The sequence below is a fragment of the Astatotilapia calliptera genome, chromosome 7, assembly GCF_900246225.1.
Source record: "Astatotilapia calliptera chromosome 7, fAstCal1.2, whole genome shotgun sequence".
Taxonomy (NCBI): Eukaryota; Metazoa; Chordata; class Actinopteri; order Cichliformes; family Cichlidae; genus Astatotilapia; species Astatotilapia calliptera.
The window spans coordinates 62,515,098-62,532,705 of NC_039308.1; the positions used below are offsets into that span (position 1 = coordinate 62,515,098).

The 17,608-nt window shown below is 40.0% G+C and overlaps 1 protein-coding gene and 1 long non-coding RNA gene across 5 annotated transcripts in view; one reads left to right on the forward strand and one right to left on the reverse strand.

The window, feature by feature from the left end:
- Positions 1-5,494: 5,494 nt before the first annotated feature.
- LOC113027035 (uncharacterized) lies at positions 5,495-6,792 on the forward strand. The gene is made up of 2 exons (XR_003272981.1): positions 5,495-5,692; positions 6,086-6,792. It is a non-coding gene; the product is annotated as an uncharacterized LOC113027035 (long non-coding RNA).
- A 1,826-nt stretch (positions 6,793-8,618) lies between these two features.
- Positions 8,619-17,608, reverse strand: part of rassf7a (Ras association domain family member 7a) — a 38,994-nt gene continuing 30,004 nt past the window's right edge. For 3 of the 4 annotated variants that reach the window (XM_026176425.1, XM_026176427.1, XM_026176426.1), the window contains 5 exons: positions 14,009-14,206; positions 12,380-13,308; positions 10,629-10,788; positions 10,430-10,558; positions 8,619-8,782 (listed from right to left, as the gene is read on the reverse strand). In XM_026176425.1, the coding sequence (XP_026032210.1) occupies positions 8,751-8,782; positions 10,430-10,558; positions 10,629-10,788; positions 12,380-13,308; positions 14,009-14,111 (1,353 nt within the window). In that variant the 5' untranslated portion in view covers positions 14,112-14,206 and the 3' untranslated portion in view covers positions 8,619-8,750. The remainder of the gene's footprint in view (positions 8,783-10,429; positions 10,559-10,628; positions 10,789-12,379; positions 13,309-14,008; positions 14,207-17,608) is intronic. The other variant, XM_026176428.1, reaches the window with a different exon arrangement.

Here is a 17,608-nt window from a genome sequence, read left to right on the forward strand (position 1 = left end):
ACATTATAAACCTTTTCTCGAATTTCAAATCTAGTTTGTAAATTTGCCGGTAAAAGTTTAGTAAAAGCTTTATACAAAATTATGGATGTATTGTAATTAACCAGATCCTGGAATTTAAGTAACTTTGCCTGAAGAAAGAATTTGTGAGTATGATCTAGATAACCAGCCTTGTGAATAATACACAGTGCTCGTTTCTGTACTGTGACTAATGGATTAGTTGTATTTTTATATGTATTTCCCCACACTTCCACACAATATGTAAGATATGGAAGAACCAGGGTACAGTACAGAGTACGAAGTGCATCTTTATCAAGGAATTGTTTCACTTTGTTCAAAACTGCGAGGCTTCTGGAAATTTTGGTTTTTATGTGTCTGACGTGGGGTTTCCATGAAATTTTGTTATCAATTATAACTCCCAAAAATTTGTTTTCACTCACATTATCAATTGGTACACCTTCAATGATAATTGGTAATTCTATATTATATTTTAAATTACCAAAAAACATTGCTTTAGTTTTATTTATATTTAATGATAATTTATTTATGTCCATCCATTTTTTTATTAATTGTAGCTCCCTGTTTACAGTCATTACAAGATCAGTATAATCATCGCTACTGAAAAATATGTTGGTGTCATCTGCGAACAGTATGAGTTTAAGTACTTGAGAAACATCAAAAATATCATTTATGTATACATTGAAAAGTTTTGGTCCCAACACTGACCCTTGGGGAACACCACATGTAATACCAAGTTTCTCTGAATGGTAATGCCCTATGCTATTGTTCCCGACCCGTTAGGTAACTTTTTAACCAGTTACCAGCTTTCCCTCGAATACCATATCTTTCCAATTTATCCAGTAAAATTGAGTGATTGATTGTGTCGAAGGCCTTTTTGAGATCAACAAAAATACCAACTGCATATTTATTTTTATCCAGTGTATCAGTAATTTCTTCTACTGCCTCAATTATTGCCATTGAAGTGGTTCTTTGCGTTCTGAAACCATACTGACCAACATTTATTATTTGATGTTTTTCAAGGAATTTTTCTAATCTTGAATTAAAAAGTTTTTCTAGAACTTTTGAGAATTGAGGCAGTAGAGAAATAGGCCTATAATTGGTAAAACTGTGTTTGTCATTACTTTTATATAGTGGTATTACTTTCGCAATTTTCATTTTTTTTGGAAAACAACCGGACTGAAATGATAAATTACAGATATATGTTAAGGGACTAGCAATATTCAGAATAACCTGTTTAACTACAGACATATTTATGTCATGATAATCCATTGAAGACTTACTTTTACATTTTAATGTGATATTTATTACTTCTTGCTCATTTGTAGCTGAGAGGAACAGTGAAAAGGGATTTGATTTTATATTACTGATATTTTCATTTTTATGACACGGGATGTCCGCTGCTAGTTCAGGGCCAACATTTATGAAGAATTTATTGAACCCATCGACAATATTACTCATGTTGTGATTTTCACCATTTGCATCAGTAAAATATTCAGGATATGATGTTCCAGAAGATCCTTGTTTAATTAAGTTGTTTAACACATCCCAAGTTCCTTTTATATTGTTTTTATTTTCATATAATCTTCTTCTATAATAAAGTTGTTTGCTCGTTCTTATAATATCAGTCAATTTATTTCTATATGCTTTATATCTTTGTTCCACTTCTTTTGTTTTTACTTTGATAAACTGTTTATACAGATTGTTTTTCTTTTTGCAAGCATTAATAATTCCTTTTGTGAGCCAAGGACTTTTTATCTTTTTTTTCTTTGTCATGTGTTCGTTTACAGGACAATGTTTATTGTACCACATAGTAAAAATATCTAGAAAATTATCATAAGCCTTGTCCACATCTGACTCTTCATACACCGAACTCCAATCTTGTTGTGCTAAATCGAAATTGAAGGCATGAATTGCTTCTTCATTTATTGTTCGCTTTGCTATCATGATCTTGGTATCTATTTTTTTTAAATCACAGTCACACAAAGTAAAAACTGGTAAGTGGTCAGTTATATCACAGACAAGCAGACCACTATTAATTTGGAAATCCATGACATTAGTAAAAATATTGTCAATAATAGTGGCGCTATGTGATGTTATTCTGCTTGGCTTTGTTATTGTTGGATATAGTGATAAGCTGTACATTGTGTCAGTAAAGTCATCAATGGCTTTTAACCTTGTTGGATTTAGCAAATCAATGTTAAAATCACCACAGATAAATAGTAATTTTTGGTTCACCGAAGCAAACGTTTTTTCTATCCATTCATTAAAAGTGTCAATACTTGAACTGGGTGTCCGATATATGCAACTTATTATAACATTTCTCTTTTTTTCATTCATAATCTCAATAGTCAAACATTCCAAAATTCCATCAATAGCCATAGACATAGTTGTTACAACATTATATTTTATAGAGTTATGAACATATATAGCAACCCCGCCGCCCGCCTTATTTAATCTATTCATGTATTTTAAATCATATCCATTCAAACAAAAATCTATTCCTTTATCAACATTGAACCAAGTTTCAGTGATGGCTATAATACTAAAGGGGCGAGAAAATTGTTGCAAATAGTCCTTAATGAAATCAAAATTAGAGTACATACTTCTGCTGTTAAAGTGAATTAATGAGAGCTTCCCGTCTAGGTTAATTTCTTTTTCATATTGTTCCTGAGTGAAATAATTACAATTTTTAACAAAAGAAGAGAGAAAGTTACTTTCAGAATCTATTTCTGGATCTATTATATTATGCTCCTTATATTCACAATCTAGATCAATTACTTTCTGTTGAAGAATTAATTTCAACGTGTCCATGTCATTTCCTGGTGTAATTGATACATTGGTGTTAGTTATACTTGTCCAGATCCTCCATGTTCCTCACTATCAGTACTTTTGCCTCTTCTGGTGTCCCGTTTAGCTTAATGAAAATCTTACAGTTTGTTACCCATGTATGTTGTATTTTACCATTCTTCTTCAGTTGCCTTGCCTTCCTCGCGATGTCTGCGTTTTTTCGTGTCAGATGCTCATTAATGAAAACGTCCGTGCCTTTCAGTTTTAATACCGCTGATGACCACGTCGTTCGTACGGGTGTACTGCTCCAGCTCATCCACCCGCCGCTCGAGATCCATGATCCGTCTGTCCTTCTCGGCATTTTGGAGGCGTAGCTGTTTTACCTCCTCCAGAAGCCCCAGAAGCAGCTCCTGCTGTGCCCTGACTGCGGCCACGTCTCCGCACAGCGCTCCGAGGGAGGTTTTAATGTCCTCAACCTCCTCTGGTGTTGGGCCTTTCTTGGGTGGCATGACCCCCTATGAGCAAGCACTTTGGCGACAGTGGGAAGGAAAAACTCCCTTTTAACAGGAAGAAACCTCCGGCAGAACCAGGCTCAGGGAGGAGCAGCCGGTTGGGGTGAGAGAATGAAGACAGGATGAAAGCCATGCTGTGGAGCCAGAGATTAATAACAAGTGTGATTCGGCAGAGAGGCCTATTAACACATACTGAAAAGGAAATACTCATTGCATCATGGGAATCCTCCAGCAATCCCCCAGTTCATGTAATAGTCTGAGTTATTACATGAATACTGTATTTGAGTAAAGATTTAAGAATGAATTATGTTTTTTATGAAATACACAACAGAAACATACAAAATAGGAATATTTAGTTTTAAAATGTTGCGTTTTTTTAAATAACATCTCAACAGCAGTGCAGAGTAGGAGCTCAGAAACTAGCACAGAGGAGCATGAAGGAAAGCATAATGCTTACAGTGTAGATTTTAAACAGATTTCTTCTGAAAACAGTGTGTTAAAAAAAATCTGTGGGGATTGCATGAGGTCTGATTTTAGGTGGTAGAACTGTATACCATAAAGCAGCTCTCTTTCAATATAACCCTAACCCGAATTTGAATTCCACTACAATATGCAAGGGAGAGAAATTAAGTTATAGAGAGAGGATACGAGCATCCAGGGAGGAGAGATCTGTAGCAGGGGAATGATAGAAGGGGCAATGAGGTGATACCTCTATTATTTGGCACAATTTGTAGTTCAAATGTAATTTGTAGTTCAGAGGTCCAGATACTAAATAAACAAATAAACCAAGGCAGCTGTTTTTATAGTAACAGCTTTAGAGTGGTAGTCTATTTGAGGTCTTCATTTTTAATCAGAAAATTATGATTAGAAAAATACAGAATGACATTTTAGATGGACACAGTGTAGTCTGGCAGTAATAAACCACAAGACATTTCAAGAAAAACGCTGTTTTAGATTTAACAGTACTTAATTTCAGTAGTTTAGAGTTCACATCATCTTAAGTGGCATGAGGTCAACGAGAGGTCAAGTGCTTTGCGTCCCTTTTTAAAACCGATTTCTTTATTTTTATTGGTTCGTGCCTATGCGCTCCACAGTAAAGGTGATATTTTAAGTTCACTTGCACAAATTCATAACAGTATAGAGGGGTACACCTGCAATAACACCAAGAGGGTCTGTGCCGGATTGTATTGAAACGCCAAACTCTGTCGCCCCCTAGTGATAACTCCAATTTACACAAAATCAACTGTTACATAATGCAATGTGCGTAATCCTGATTTTCTACTCCATGTCACGGGTTATGTGTATCCTGGCTGTGAATAATCCCACAACGCTCTGACAGTCTAAGACTGATTACAAGAAAACTCCAAAACCGAAAAGTCTGATAACATCTTGGAAAGAGAGAACATGTTACAGTTTAAAAATGGGTTAATTCATCAAAGTAACATTGTTTCACTTTAACAGATAACTACAACTAATTAATCGATGAATAAATATGGGTGGGCGGGGGGGGGGGTAATGTCATCTAATCAGGGGTCGTTCACAATCACATTGCTTTAACTCGCTATGATATTATGTCATTTGTTAGGGAGTCCTCAACTCTCCCGTCGTAAATAATTGAGAGTTTATCCCCGTCGTCGTCGTCCTCCTCCTCCACCTCCTCGTCACCGTCAGATCAGGCTGTCATGCAGCATCCTTGGTACGTGCTCAGCCACACTCGGCTAATGGCAACACTGTACACAAGCGAGTCGAGTTCAACCACTTCACATCGTAGGGGTAGGGGCGTCTTTTATCAAACTAGTCTAAAGTACAGATATGCCACCTCCAATGGCAGCTGTCGCATCACATGATGTCTATTTAAGGGCAAAGAAACCTGTTCGGCGTTGATGCTCGCAATAAATAATCGAGCAGGGCAGGAAACTGTTAACAACATAATGGTTCATTCCTAATGTACGACGTGCAAAACTGAACGCGCCGCACCCCAACTATAACAGGAGAACTCATCCGAACGGTGCTCTTCTAAAACCCCGCCTCTCCCAGGCTGTGATTGGTCAATTATCCGTAAAAGGTGGGCCATTCAACCCCAGCGCGGGAGCCCGTTGGCTGAGCGTGATGTCAACTTCTTCCTAATTTGAATAACCAGGTCGGGTTGCAGATGCAGAGGAGTGGGCAGGGTAGGGGTAGTGCAAGTGAATTGAACTTCTGCGTCGGTGTAGGCTACACTATATTCTTAAATGCACCCAACTTTAATCATGCTCTGAGATTTATAATAGAGGAAAAAACTAGCTGGATGTTCGGATTATGAGCAGACTGGGACGTAGGCGGAAAACTTCAAGATTTTTCCTAAAAACATATTCCAAAAAGAAAACTTGGGACTGGTAAGTAGCTCTGCTTTATCTGCCACTATTCTTTATTCTCTCTATATGGTGTGGGGAACAGGCCACATATATCCTGCATGTCATTAGATGTTCTATTTGGTTACAACAGCGTAATATTGTGTTTAGGGTCGCCAAGTGTTCACGTGTGATTATATGTTAATTAGGAACTTTTTTTAATGCCAATTGAAAATGAAAGCATTATTATATATTTCCGTAATCCATAAATCGTGGGCAGGAAGCTAAGTGTAATGTCTTATTCTGGAAGAGACTAGTTTCCAGGAAACCATAGAAGATTCCATGATGATAATTTCATTATCGTGTCGTTTTGTGTGTGTAATAACTTTAAATAATTCAGCTGTTTATGACACAGCGTTTGTCTGTATTACTCCACAGATTGTGCGCGCCTTGAGGCCAAAATCTGCAGTCTAAAAGCAGGTAAGCCACTGACTAACGCACATTGTGCCAGTTTCCAGTTCCACTGTGCGTGTGACAGCGGCTAACCTGGTTTTGGGAACACCTCTCATATTTTTGACTCGTCTGAGACCCAGCCAGAGCCGGATTAGACAGACACCTGTTTACAAGCAGCCCTTGATCGTGGCCCCGTGAGCACCGCCTGGACATAAATGCTCTCCCAGTGGTCTCCATGTGTACCGTAACCTACTTCCTACTATGTTCACACAGTACCTTATTTAGGACCGTGTGGCGTTTGCACTCCCTCCTCTTTAATGCCATCATTTGAGACTCCTGGTGAGTGTTTCGTTTCTGTTTCATCTGTTGGGTTTGGATCATGTTCACGTTCACTGGTTACCAATTTGAGGTCAGGGGGCCTCCAGAGGGTTCTTCCAAGAGGTTCCTTTGGGCCCATAAGGAAAAGATGAACAGTGCTATAAAGAAACTCGGTTTCAGGACAGAATGACTAATATTATGCAATATTATGATAATATTATGCATAGTAATCAGACTATAACCATATATAGACTAACTATATTCTATATAGTGACACAACCTTACCGTGTAAGAAAATACATACGGATTGCAGCAATACAGTATGTACAATGTATGCTTGTAAGTAACCAAAGTAAAGTTTCTGCTCAAATCAACTGTCTGTGTGTTGTGCCCTGTAGTGCATTTCTTGGTGTGAGGATGTTTTATCCCCATCAGTGCATAATGACTCACAGTGACACAAAGGAATAGATAAGTGCAGTATGTCAGACTCATTAACTCATGGCCTCATTCATCATCATAACGTGTGGACGTGCAGATGCTCACTCCCATTCCAAGGAGGTTCTTTCCCAGGCAACCAGTGCCCGATGCACATGGTGAGCTGGTGAGTTTTTATATCTGAAAGCAATCAAATTTTAAGCTTTGCAGCACCTTTTATGCGCATTTGTTTGATGAGAAAAGATTTTGTCAGCACGTCGTCCTAAAACATAGTCGTAATCTGTTAATGTGCCCTTATGAGATTGGAGCCCTCAGGGTTTAGATATGAAATGGGTGGATGCCTCATTTTGCACGTGGGATGTCTGGGGTGTGGGAACATGCGTAACATTATCCTGTGATAATCTTTTTTTTAAAAGAAAGAAAAAAGTGAAGGGTCCTCAAGTAACAACTTTTCTTTTTTACATAATTTGAAGAGATCAGAATATTACTGTTAATATAGTGAAAGGAAACTATAAAGGTTCCTTTAGGAAAAGGGCACATTTTGTAATTCCTCCTATGTCCACAGGTTGGCATCAGTGTCACATGAGGCTTGTGCTTGTCCAGACACCGGGACCTAAACAAGGATTTGAAGCTTATCTAACCCTTACAAAGCCAGACAGCTCTAAATCTTCTCAGGATAATCCAGTTCCACATAATTGATCATAATATCAAAACTGGCAGTCTCATCTAATTTTCCATAATTCACAAGTCATTAAAATTGGCACAAAGCAGAAAAGGCAGATGAAAAAAAAATAAATCAATGTTTTTGATGGATGGACACAGTTTCTAATAGACACACCTAAATGGACAGACAGAAGAAAAATATTTACTCTCCCTGTAATTATACCTGCTGAGTATCAGTACATGAGAGTATTTATAGACGTCCACAGGGTTTCAGGTGGGGGTTAGCCGGAGAGAGAGGAAGGCTCGCGTCACTCAGTGTGTGACAGCCAGAATATTTACCCTCCAGAGTAAACAAAACAGGAAAGGGGTGGAGCACAAATGTGTCGTGCCTTTTTGTACAGGGTGATTCTTATTACAAATTACATAACAATCAAACTACAAATTGCATAATAATTTAGCACGTCTGCAATTTAACGACACAAGACACTCGATGCACCTGACCTTGTTGTAGTGAAGCAATGGCATCTCCTCTAGTGGAAAGAAAAGAAAAGCCACTGATTAAACTGACATCATCAGTGTCAAAGGAACGCCAACATTATTTACAGCTAAACAGATCATAGAGCAATGCTCCTGTTCCTGTTTTTAGTTTCATATAGATGCACTGTGTGACTGCATCCATAACAGGAACAGCTGTGATGCATAGACAAGCAAGGATGCGCTTTGTGAACTTTGGAAATTATTGTGCACTCTCACATCATGTACTGTACCACCCGCTATGAGGAAAACATGCATATTTCAGTACATATAATATATTCATAATGCATTTTGCATGCTGTGTGCCACTGTCCTTTTTAGAAAGTGGATTCTAATGGACTGCACCATTTAAAGAAATATGTCTGTAATAAAATTTGAACAAGAGTGTAGCAAAAACCAGTCAGACAATAAAAGTTTATCTAAAACACTGTGGACATTTTATTATATTTAAATACATAGTTATTGCAATAATTTCTCTAGGTCAAAGGTTCCTAATTATTTTACATTTCATACAGATACTCTGCAGTGTTTACAGTAGGAAAACTCTGTAAATATATTTGTCTTATTTATATACATATATATATATATATATATCATGGTATATTGAAAAAATAAATGAGCGTTACAAAGGAAAGGGTTAAATAAGAGGTGATGGTGACAGAACAGTGAACAACTTTTCCTTGGCCCTGCGGTCCATGTTTTATCTCCATGACGAGTCTCGGGATGTCAGGACTGCAAGACACAAAAATATATGGGGATGATGATCCCTTTGTATTGAGGGAAAGAAAAAAATAACACTTTTCAGCTAAGACACAACACGAGAGATTTGGGACAATCAAGATATTCACATAACCCTATGAGAAACACAGATAGACCCAAACCCAGTCACTGGGTTCATTCCTGCTCCCACAAGGCTTGAGCACCATGACTGTAGTTTTGCAGTCAGATGAGTATTATTGAACACACGCAGTTTCAAGCTGTGTCTATAACAAGCACTGGAATGCAGTCTGTTTCCAAAGGAGAGAGAATTGATATAACCCCAAAAAGAAAACCGCATCACACAGCAGAAGGTAAAGAGAGTGCACACTTCAACACACGTCACTTTGACCTGTCAGCAAACAGACACATACAAAGATAATATAATGAGATATTACGTGCTAAGACACAATAAATATTGATTTAAGGTGGTTTGCAGGATCACTTATGGATGATAGCTCCCATTGTTTGTTTGATTGATGATTGTTATTGGAATCTACGTATGTGAACTAAGCCGATCCTAAATCTACAGCACACTGAGGTACAGTGCGAATTGTGACAGGTCAAATGTTAAGTGTGACGAAAGCAAAGGAACCAGGCGGATTCATTCCAGTGGAGGAAAAGAAAAGCATCTTAACAAACCCTGGTCCTGTGGCACTACTTTTGAAATGAATCTCTTCTTTTAGCATGAAGTTTGGCAAAAATGGACTTGCGAGAGATACAAGCTCACCAAATACGATTCACTGTCTCCAGAAAGAGAGCAGGAAGATACCATTTCTTTGCAGGCACACAGGGACCAAGGCTTCACATGGGAAGAGAATGGGACAGTGCAATATATTTTGCAGAGCCCTCGTAAAAGGCTCTTGCTCTTTGGTCAAGCATCACCAAAGTACAAGGCATTGTATAGATACATCCCTCTTATAAATAGTATCCATACATAAAAGGCAAACTGAAATTACATTGGTGGCATGTATTTTCATGTCAAGAGTAAAAAAACAAAAAACAAAAACAACAAACACAATCAGAATGCCTGCCACAGTAATTCCCAGTGCGATTGCTGTGTTACATGGAAATACTTTGAAAAGCAGCTGTTGATAGTCGATTATTGACTCGAGGGTGGAAAGGCCACTCTGTTATTACAGAGGAGGGGAAAAGGGTTAGCAGCAAATCCCTAAATGCATTAAAGGATAACAAAAGCAGCTACTGTTAGTACAGAAGCATATAGTAAGATGCGGAGAACAAGGAGTAAGGGAAATTGACAGAGTAAACAGACCCACAAAAGTTAAAGCATACAGGAATATGTGACAAATTGGATGGACTTCTAAGAATACTGTAAAAAGCTGAGGACAAGAATCTGCAGAAGACTGAAAATTAGCCATAGAGGTCTTTATGTCTTTAAATGTAGAGCAGAGGAAAGCTGCTGGGAAGCAGCAGGGACAGCCACCATAGGGATGCTTCGACTACCCAACACCATAAACGACAGCTGTAGCCCGAAACCCAATCAAGCTGGGGTAGAAAATATGGCAGGGGTGAGGGGCTCTGGGACCAAGGGATGGACAGAGCAGGGCAGGAGAGGAGCAGGGTTGTGGACTTGAGAAGCAGCGGGGTCTCACACATACACACCCTCAGGGTTGAGGCTGGACACTAGAGGGTTTTGAAGGTTGCGTGGATGTCCCAGGAACTGCTTTGCAGTAGGACGAGGTGGAGATTCAAATTGAATTACACCCTGATCTGAGTTAAAAGAAGAAATATCTTTAGATGACACAAATCAAGTATACCATAACATAATATTAATATTTGAGGGATTGTTTTGTTTCCTTACTTCCATCCCTGTATCCATCCTGTAGAAATTGCTCCAGTTGCTCCTGAAGCTCTGTGCGTGAGTTGGTTTGAACAGGCAGGACACCCGCCTGTTGAATAAACTGCTGCAGGTTACACTGCCTCAGCTCCTTATTCAGTTCCTCCAGCTCATCCTGTTTGTCCTGAAATGGGAAGAATGTGGATCAGTGAGAGAAATCTAAGACAAGTATTTTACCTGTAAAGGAAAGTGGGTGCAGCATATAAAACTATTACACATTTTCAAGTATGGATGCATATTTAAGGATGTTTAGTAGTGGGTATATGTCCCATCTGCACAATTGCAGGGACAATTTATCACTGCATTTATAAATGAACGTTTTTTGCTTTCACCACAAGGGGGCACTAGACTCTAAAAGTCTCCCTTCCAGTCACTGATTAAGATTACTGCCCATCACGTCACTAGACAGTTTCAGTTGCAATGAATAATCAAATCACCACAAGTGCCATGAGACTTTTTCTGATTCAGTCAGATTTAAGCAGCCTGATGCAAACTTATAAATAGATACTGGCCAAAGCTCATTTGCTTTTTCCCTTTAAATCTGTCTTCAGATGCCTTCAGATTACTGAAAAGCTGGTGTTCAAGAACATTGTGAAGCAGTGGCATCACCTTTAGGCTCGCAGACTGAACTCAGGTGCACACAAACAAGCCAATAAGTGTGTGTCTCTGAGTAATTGATGTTGGACCACAACATTCTGGTGAGGCAGTTCATACCTGCAGGTCTTCCTCCATTAGTCTGATGGCAGGAACACTGTGCTCATCACCACCAACACTTTAAAGACTCGGCTGGCTGCCTCAACCGATCAGCTGACATAGACCCTTTCCATTACTACGAACGGAGGTTTATTATACCCTGTCAGGTTAATATTTCATTTACAGGAAATACTGGTTTCTCATTCCCTCCATACAATTACTGTCTGGGTGGCAAAATGCCTTTGGCGCTACTTTTGGATTATAAGCACTCACAGTGCTGTTGGTTACCTGTTATGACCTGGTGTTTTTATACAGGCATGTACAATCCCCCCCCCCCAAAAAAAAAAATCTCTGTTCCGCAGCAAAATGTTTCATGACAAATGCATCCCCATTAGCATGAGTGACGATATATTTTGATATTTATTGTGGCCTACAGGACAAAGAATGGGACACTCTGGGCTTTCAGTGCATGAGGATTTGAAAAACTGAACTATCACTATCATAGAGGAAACACACGTTTCACTTCAAACTGATGAAGCCACATCTAAGACAACCAAAAGCAAACTGACTTTCTAAACTACAACACGCTGAGGCTGAGAAATAGATCCAATAAAAGAGGCTTTTGTTCTACAAATCAAATCTTTTTAATATTTTTTTTAAATCTATAAACAATACAATATGCATATATAAGCCGACATAATATAAACACAGTCAGTAACCACGTATTTAGAAAGTGCGATACATAAAAGATGATACCTGCTAAACCAGTTAAGCTAGGTTGTAAATAGCTCATGACAATGAAGCACTTTCAGACATGGTAGAATATGAGCATTCAGCAATCATATTACTGCAGTTTCATCAATATGCACGAGGCTTCGTGACGTACTGTTTATTGGAGTGTATAACATGAATACTGTTTTGAGTAATACAAAAAAGGGTATGGACTGCACCCCTGAAATGACAACAGAAGGGCTTGTGTGGAGTTACAGCCCTTTTTCTAAAGCACAGACCTCTCTCCTTACCTGCAACAGAGACTCTGCTTTCTCCAGAGCCTTGTCAGTCTCAGATAGCTGTTCCTCTAGCTCTGTCCCATGTCTCTCTCGACTTTGTAACTCTTCCCTTACAGCGTCAAACGACTCCTCAGGTCCTGTGGCTTTCCCTTGTGTCTGGGTTTCCCGCTGGATCTCTTCCTCCAGCTGAGCAGAGCGAACTGAGAATTCATGGAGCCGCCGTCCACAGTCATCTAGCTTTGTATGGAGCTCTCCAAGCTTCCTTCGCATTCCTCGCTCGCTTTCTACCTCGGCTTTTAGCTCCTCCTCCCAGTACTGCTCATGTGCAAGCTCTGCCTGGTTCCTTCGCATTGCTTGCTCCAAAGCGTCCATCTCGTCTTGCAAACGAGCATCAGAAAGAGGTGAGGGACATGGAGATGGGTAGGGACGCTCCCAGGTGTGTGACTCCCTCTCTAGGGCTTCTAACTGGGCCTCAATGGCTCTTAGTCTCTCCTGTTGCTGAAGAACTTTCCTGAATACTTCATCTTTTGAAGGGCCTATAGGTAGTGAGGGAGAAGGGGATGACATATGAGGGGACAGAGGGCTGGATGAAGGAGAGGGGGAGGCTCTTTGTTCTGGAGAGTCCCGTGGAGACCTCTTAAGTTGTTTGGCCTTGGTCTTAGGAGAGGTGGAAGGCCCCAAGTTAAAGGTCAGGGCTTTTTTAGGCTGGCTACGTTTCAAAGGCTCTGGTTCAGGATGCTTAGGCAATGGAAGGGGATTAGGTCTCTCTTGTTTTGAGCCGGGTCCATCACTGCTGCTGGGGCCAGTGCGACGTAGAAAGAACTGAACTTCATTGCCATGTTGGCCCAACTTTGCGAGAGACTCCAGAGGCCTCTCTGTGGCCAGCAGCTGCCTTTCTGTGTCCCTTAGACGCTGAATAAGAACATAACGGCCTGTCTGACCTGTGACAAAGACAGAAAAAATAAAGAGTGACTATAAAAAACCTCCTACCCTAAATATTTCCATACAAAGAAGTAGCACACCAATATTTTTATTCCTAAAAAATGATATACATCAGTCAAATTTTTTGTATTCTTAGTTGCTTCTCTCTTTTATTTTTAATAAAACTGTGGGGTTATGTCCTCGTACCAATTCTAAATAATGAACAAATGACATCAGATGCATTATGACGATGCTGATACGTCTAAATCTCTGCCTCTGTGGACTGGAATAAAAGGCAGCTGCGTAAGAGCCACACAACATGTGAAAAATGTTCAAATAAACTGAAGTTTCCACAAGGACCTTGAAATTAGGACAAACCCTCCCTAATGACTTGGCAAGCAGCTTGCTCATAGAAGGAGGAGAGCGCTAAAACTGGAGTTCTGTTCAATCCTACCGCAGCGTATAGCTCAAATAAAGCCGGAGGATATAGGGACAGAGTGCCGGCTCAAATTCAAACTGACCTGCTGACAATCCAGCAGCGTACTTGATTTGGGTCAGCGGAGAGCAAAAAGGTTAATAAAGAACAGGATGAGGGCAATTCTGCGATGCTTCAGTACACTTGTTTGTGTATGCATAAAAATCTAAATGCCAAGCTTTTATCTAAGCAGGCTTAAAGATAAGCTGGTGTCATGAAATGATGACAACGTTTGAGGTACTTACCAATGGCCTGTGCTAGAGCAATGACCACATCCTGACAGGAAGTCTCCTCGGACAGACCGCAGACAACCCGCACTACTCCATCCACCCACACTTTGAGCTCCATCTGGGACTGATAGGGTACGGTGAAGGGTAAGAAAGTCTTCAGAGCAGATCAGTTCAGCTTGGCTTTCCTCAGCTTACCACTGCATGGCACTAACTCTGTGAAAAAAAAATTAAACAGCAGAGAAGAAAGTAAGAGGTGTGCTACTGTAACAAAGTTTCCCCAAAGTAACAAGAATACCCAGCAAACAAAAACGTGAGCTCAATGTGCTTATGTAATCCAACACCAACACATGGGACACAACTTGTTGATAACCTAAACATGATGCATTGAAAGCGTTGATGTACAGTACATATTGCCCTCACTTACTGTACGTTTTGTAGAAATACCAGTTTATACAACAAACAGCACTGACATCCAAAATCTGCTGTGCTGAGACATGGATCATGGAATTAGAAAAGACTGGCAGCTGATGGGTATAGCGTTGTGGCGTTTTATTAAGTTCCCAGTGGTTAGTTAAAAGCCCGGCAGTATCGTGTGGACCTGGGAGCATAAATGCCAATCTGTAACCCAATTAAACGCTCTGCTGCCCTCCTTCAAAGCCGTTATGATAGCTTAGTGCCAAGGGGAACAGACAGGGAAAGTGGAGCAACTCAAGTGTGTCTATGTTTTGAAGAGGGTGTTTGGGAGTGTACGAAACATAGCAGGAGAGATGGAACAAATGTGTGTACGTGTGTTCAGTTTGACGGGCCTCAGCAGGACCACAAGTAGGTTTCATCAGACTTCCACAGTTGATCAGCGGGTAGTCTAAAACACGTCCAGGCAGCAGGTTTAACCTAAAGAAATTTCATTATGTGCAGTCCTGCTGTCAGTCTGTACTTTTACAGCTACACTTCAAAACAAGGTAATAAAACACTGTCGTACACATAAAAAGGCCTCAGGCAGAGTTATCTGTAAGGACTTGGCACAGCAAGTGTAGCCTAGGTGGGTAAAAGGCAACTCTTTACCAAACAGTGTGACAGATGGTGTTCTCTTTCTGTCTGTCTCTCTGGTTTTCAATGGGAGGTGTTTAAAACTGAGCCCCAGCATTCACCATGGCCTTCCTTCAATGCTCCACTGACTATTGGGAGCTGCTCTGGAGGAATGCACTGACTTCATCTTCCAGCCGGAAGAATTCCTGTTTTTCGTAACAAAGGCCTCGCCCCACCCTTCCTCTGACCTGCCTGGTCCACACTACCATTACTTCTGCGCTGTTTAGATGCCAAACAAGAACTCTGCTCCCCGGCAAATACAAATACAGGCCATTTACCATTTGTTTGGCATCTAAACAGCATCACAGACCCGATGGATGTGGCAACAGCATCCCAGAATGTGGCACCAAAACACATAGCTTAGAGATTGATCACATACAATGAGATCATAGGAAATAAAGCGGGAGATAGTGATGGATGATCACACGAGGTAAAAATTATTTGGATGAAACGTGTATGATGATTTCATCTGGAATGAAACCTGATATGAAAAAGGGAGTGCTTATCAAACTCCAACGCCAGAAATGTCAACGCAAGCAAAGATGTCAACGCTCTTCTTTGAGTGGGCACACGGTGTGCTATGTTGTAATGCACAATCAAGCTTAACAGGTTGACAGAATGTGTAGACAATCGTTTATTTTAGCTCTGAGGCTTTTTATGAACACATACATATGAACTTGAAGAAACATTCATTTTCAAGCATGGGAATGAAAACTAAAGGCTGGAAACCAAACTTTAATTTATAGGAAGGCACCATCATGGATCGGAAACAACCCTGAGAGAAACAGAAACGGAGCTAAAGGAGAGGTTGAGCTCTTGACATTAAGGCTTATTCTGCAACTTCTTCGCAGCACCTCATCTAAAACTTCCTACATTAGACATCCAAGATTTTTATGCACCATAACAATCAGATTAAATGAGAATACAAACACAGAAACATCTCCCAGCACAGAATGTCACTCTCCCATGATATTTAGCTCTTGTACCTCCTGGCTAGTGAAATGTGATAAACTAACAGGAAACAAACGGGCCTGTTAGTCTCAGGTTGCTGTCTATTCTTTTTGTCAAAGGCAGAGCAACACTGACAACCAGACATCCGCCTGACCCAGCTCATTTTCTCAGAACAGCTCTGGAGTCCTGTGTCAGTTCTCGTGGAAAAACAGGAGGAGGAGAACCAAAGGTACCATTAAAAACATGGACTAAAATCACCAAAGATAAAGAGTGGGAATACACTGACAATATAACACATAAATATGCAAATGCTATGGACAAACACCAGCTGCAGTTTGCTGTGCACATGTTATGAGCCTCTAAACATGCTAGAGCCTGATTTTAGCCTATTACAGATATCAGCTGCCTTATATATTGCCTGACACACATCTTATGTGTGTCTTGTAGAACAGAGTCCAGTTGGCAATAGTTATTCAGGCAGCAAATCCACTTTTTCCAATAATCTCAGGACTGTCTGGCAGCACATGCAGCAGAGTAGCATTCACAGCTGAGCAGATGGTGGTGTGAAGGCAATCACTCAGAGTCATCCTTCATTTATTTTACTTTGTGAGCTTTATTACTTCACTATTACACCTAATAAGGCAGAAAGGACAACAAAAGCTTGTAAATCAGCAGGAATAAAAGACAACGAAAACATAAATAATTAAGCTTAAATGTACTCAACATTCTCCAACGCTTCACTTGGCAAACTATCAAGGTTAATGAATCCGCGTGAGTGACTCATTCTAAATGTAGGAAGTGACTCTCCTGTTGTGTAGTTGCTGCAGCAACAGAAAAGTAAATGTTTTTAGTGTTACGAATCAGTTTTGTCCCCACATGGGAATTAAATTCCAACCGTACACCTTAAACTCACATTGACCCACCCTACCCAATTCTAATGGAAAAAAAAATAATAATACACCACCACATACCCAACTTTACCCATGACAAAAAACAGGTTGCAATTTTCACTGAAACTCTGACCAGTCACAAATCCCCTGAAGAGAAATAAACAGTAATCAATAATCTCTGACTCCAAGCTCAGATAAGAACACACTCACAAAAGAGCCACTTGAGGAGCTCATCTGGTGAATTTCACAAGGAATACACATAAGTCATTTTTATATAATGAAAGATAAAAAAAAGACAGTGACAGTGCATAAATGAGAAAGCCAACGAATATGTAAGAAAAAATGCTGACAGTTTAAAAAAAAAAGAGAGTGGTAGAGAAAATGTGCCACCCTTATTATCACTCATCCATCTAGCAAACCTGCTTTGTGTCTTTCATCACCCTGTCTATGCCTCTGTTTGTGTCTCTTCAATACAGGTCTCCCATCTGCTTTGTAAATTTGACTAAAAGAAAAAGTGGCTTTTATCACAGCACTGCAAATACACAAGGCTTGATCTGTCTCAAGCTGTGAACTGATGGGAACTTAAAGCCTAGATTATACTTGGTTGCATATACGGACAGCGGGAGACCAGAAGACCGAGTTAGCCACTCCTGTTATACTTCTTTGAAGTCCGCTTGAAATTTGCTGC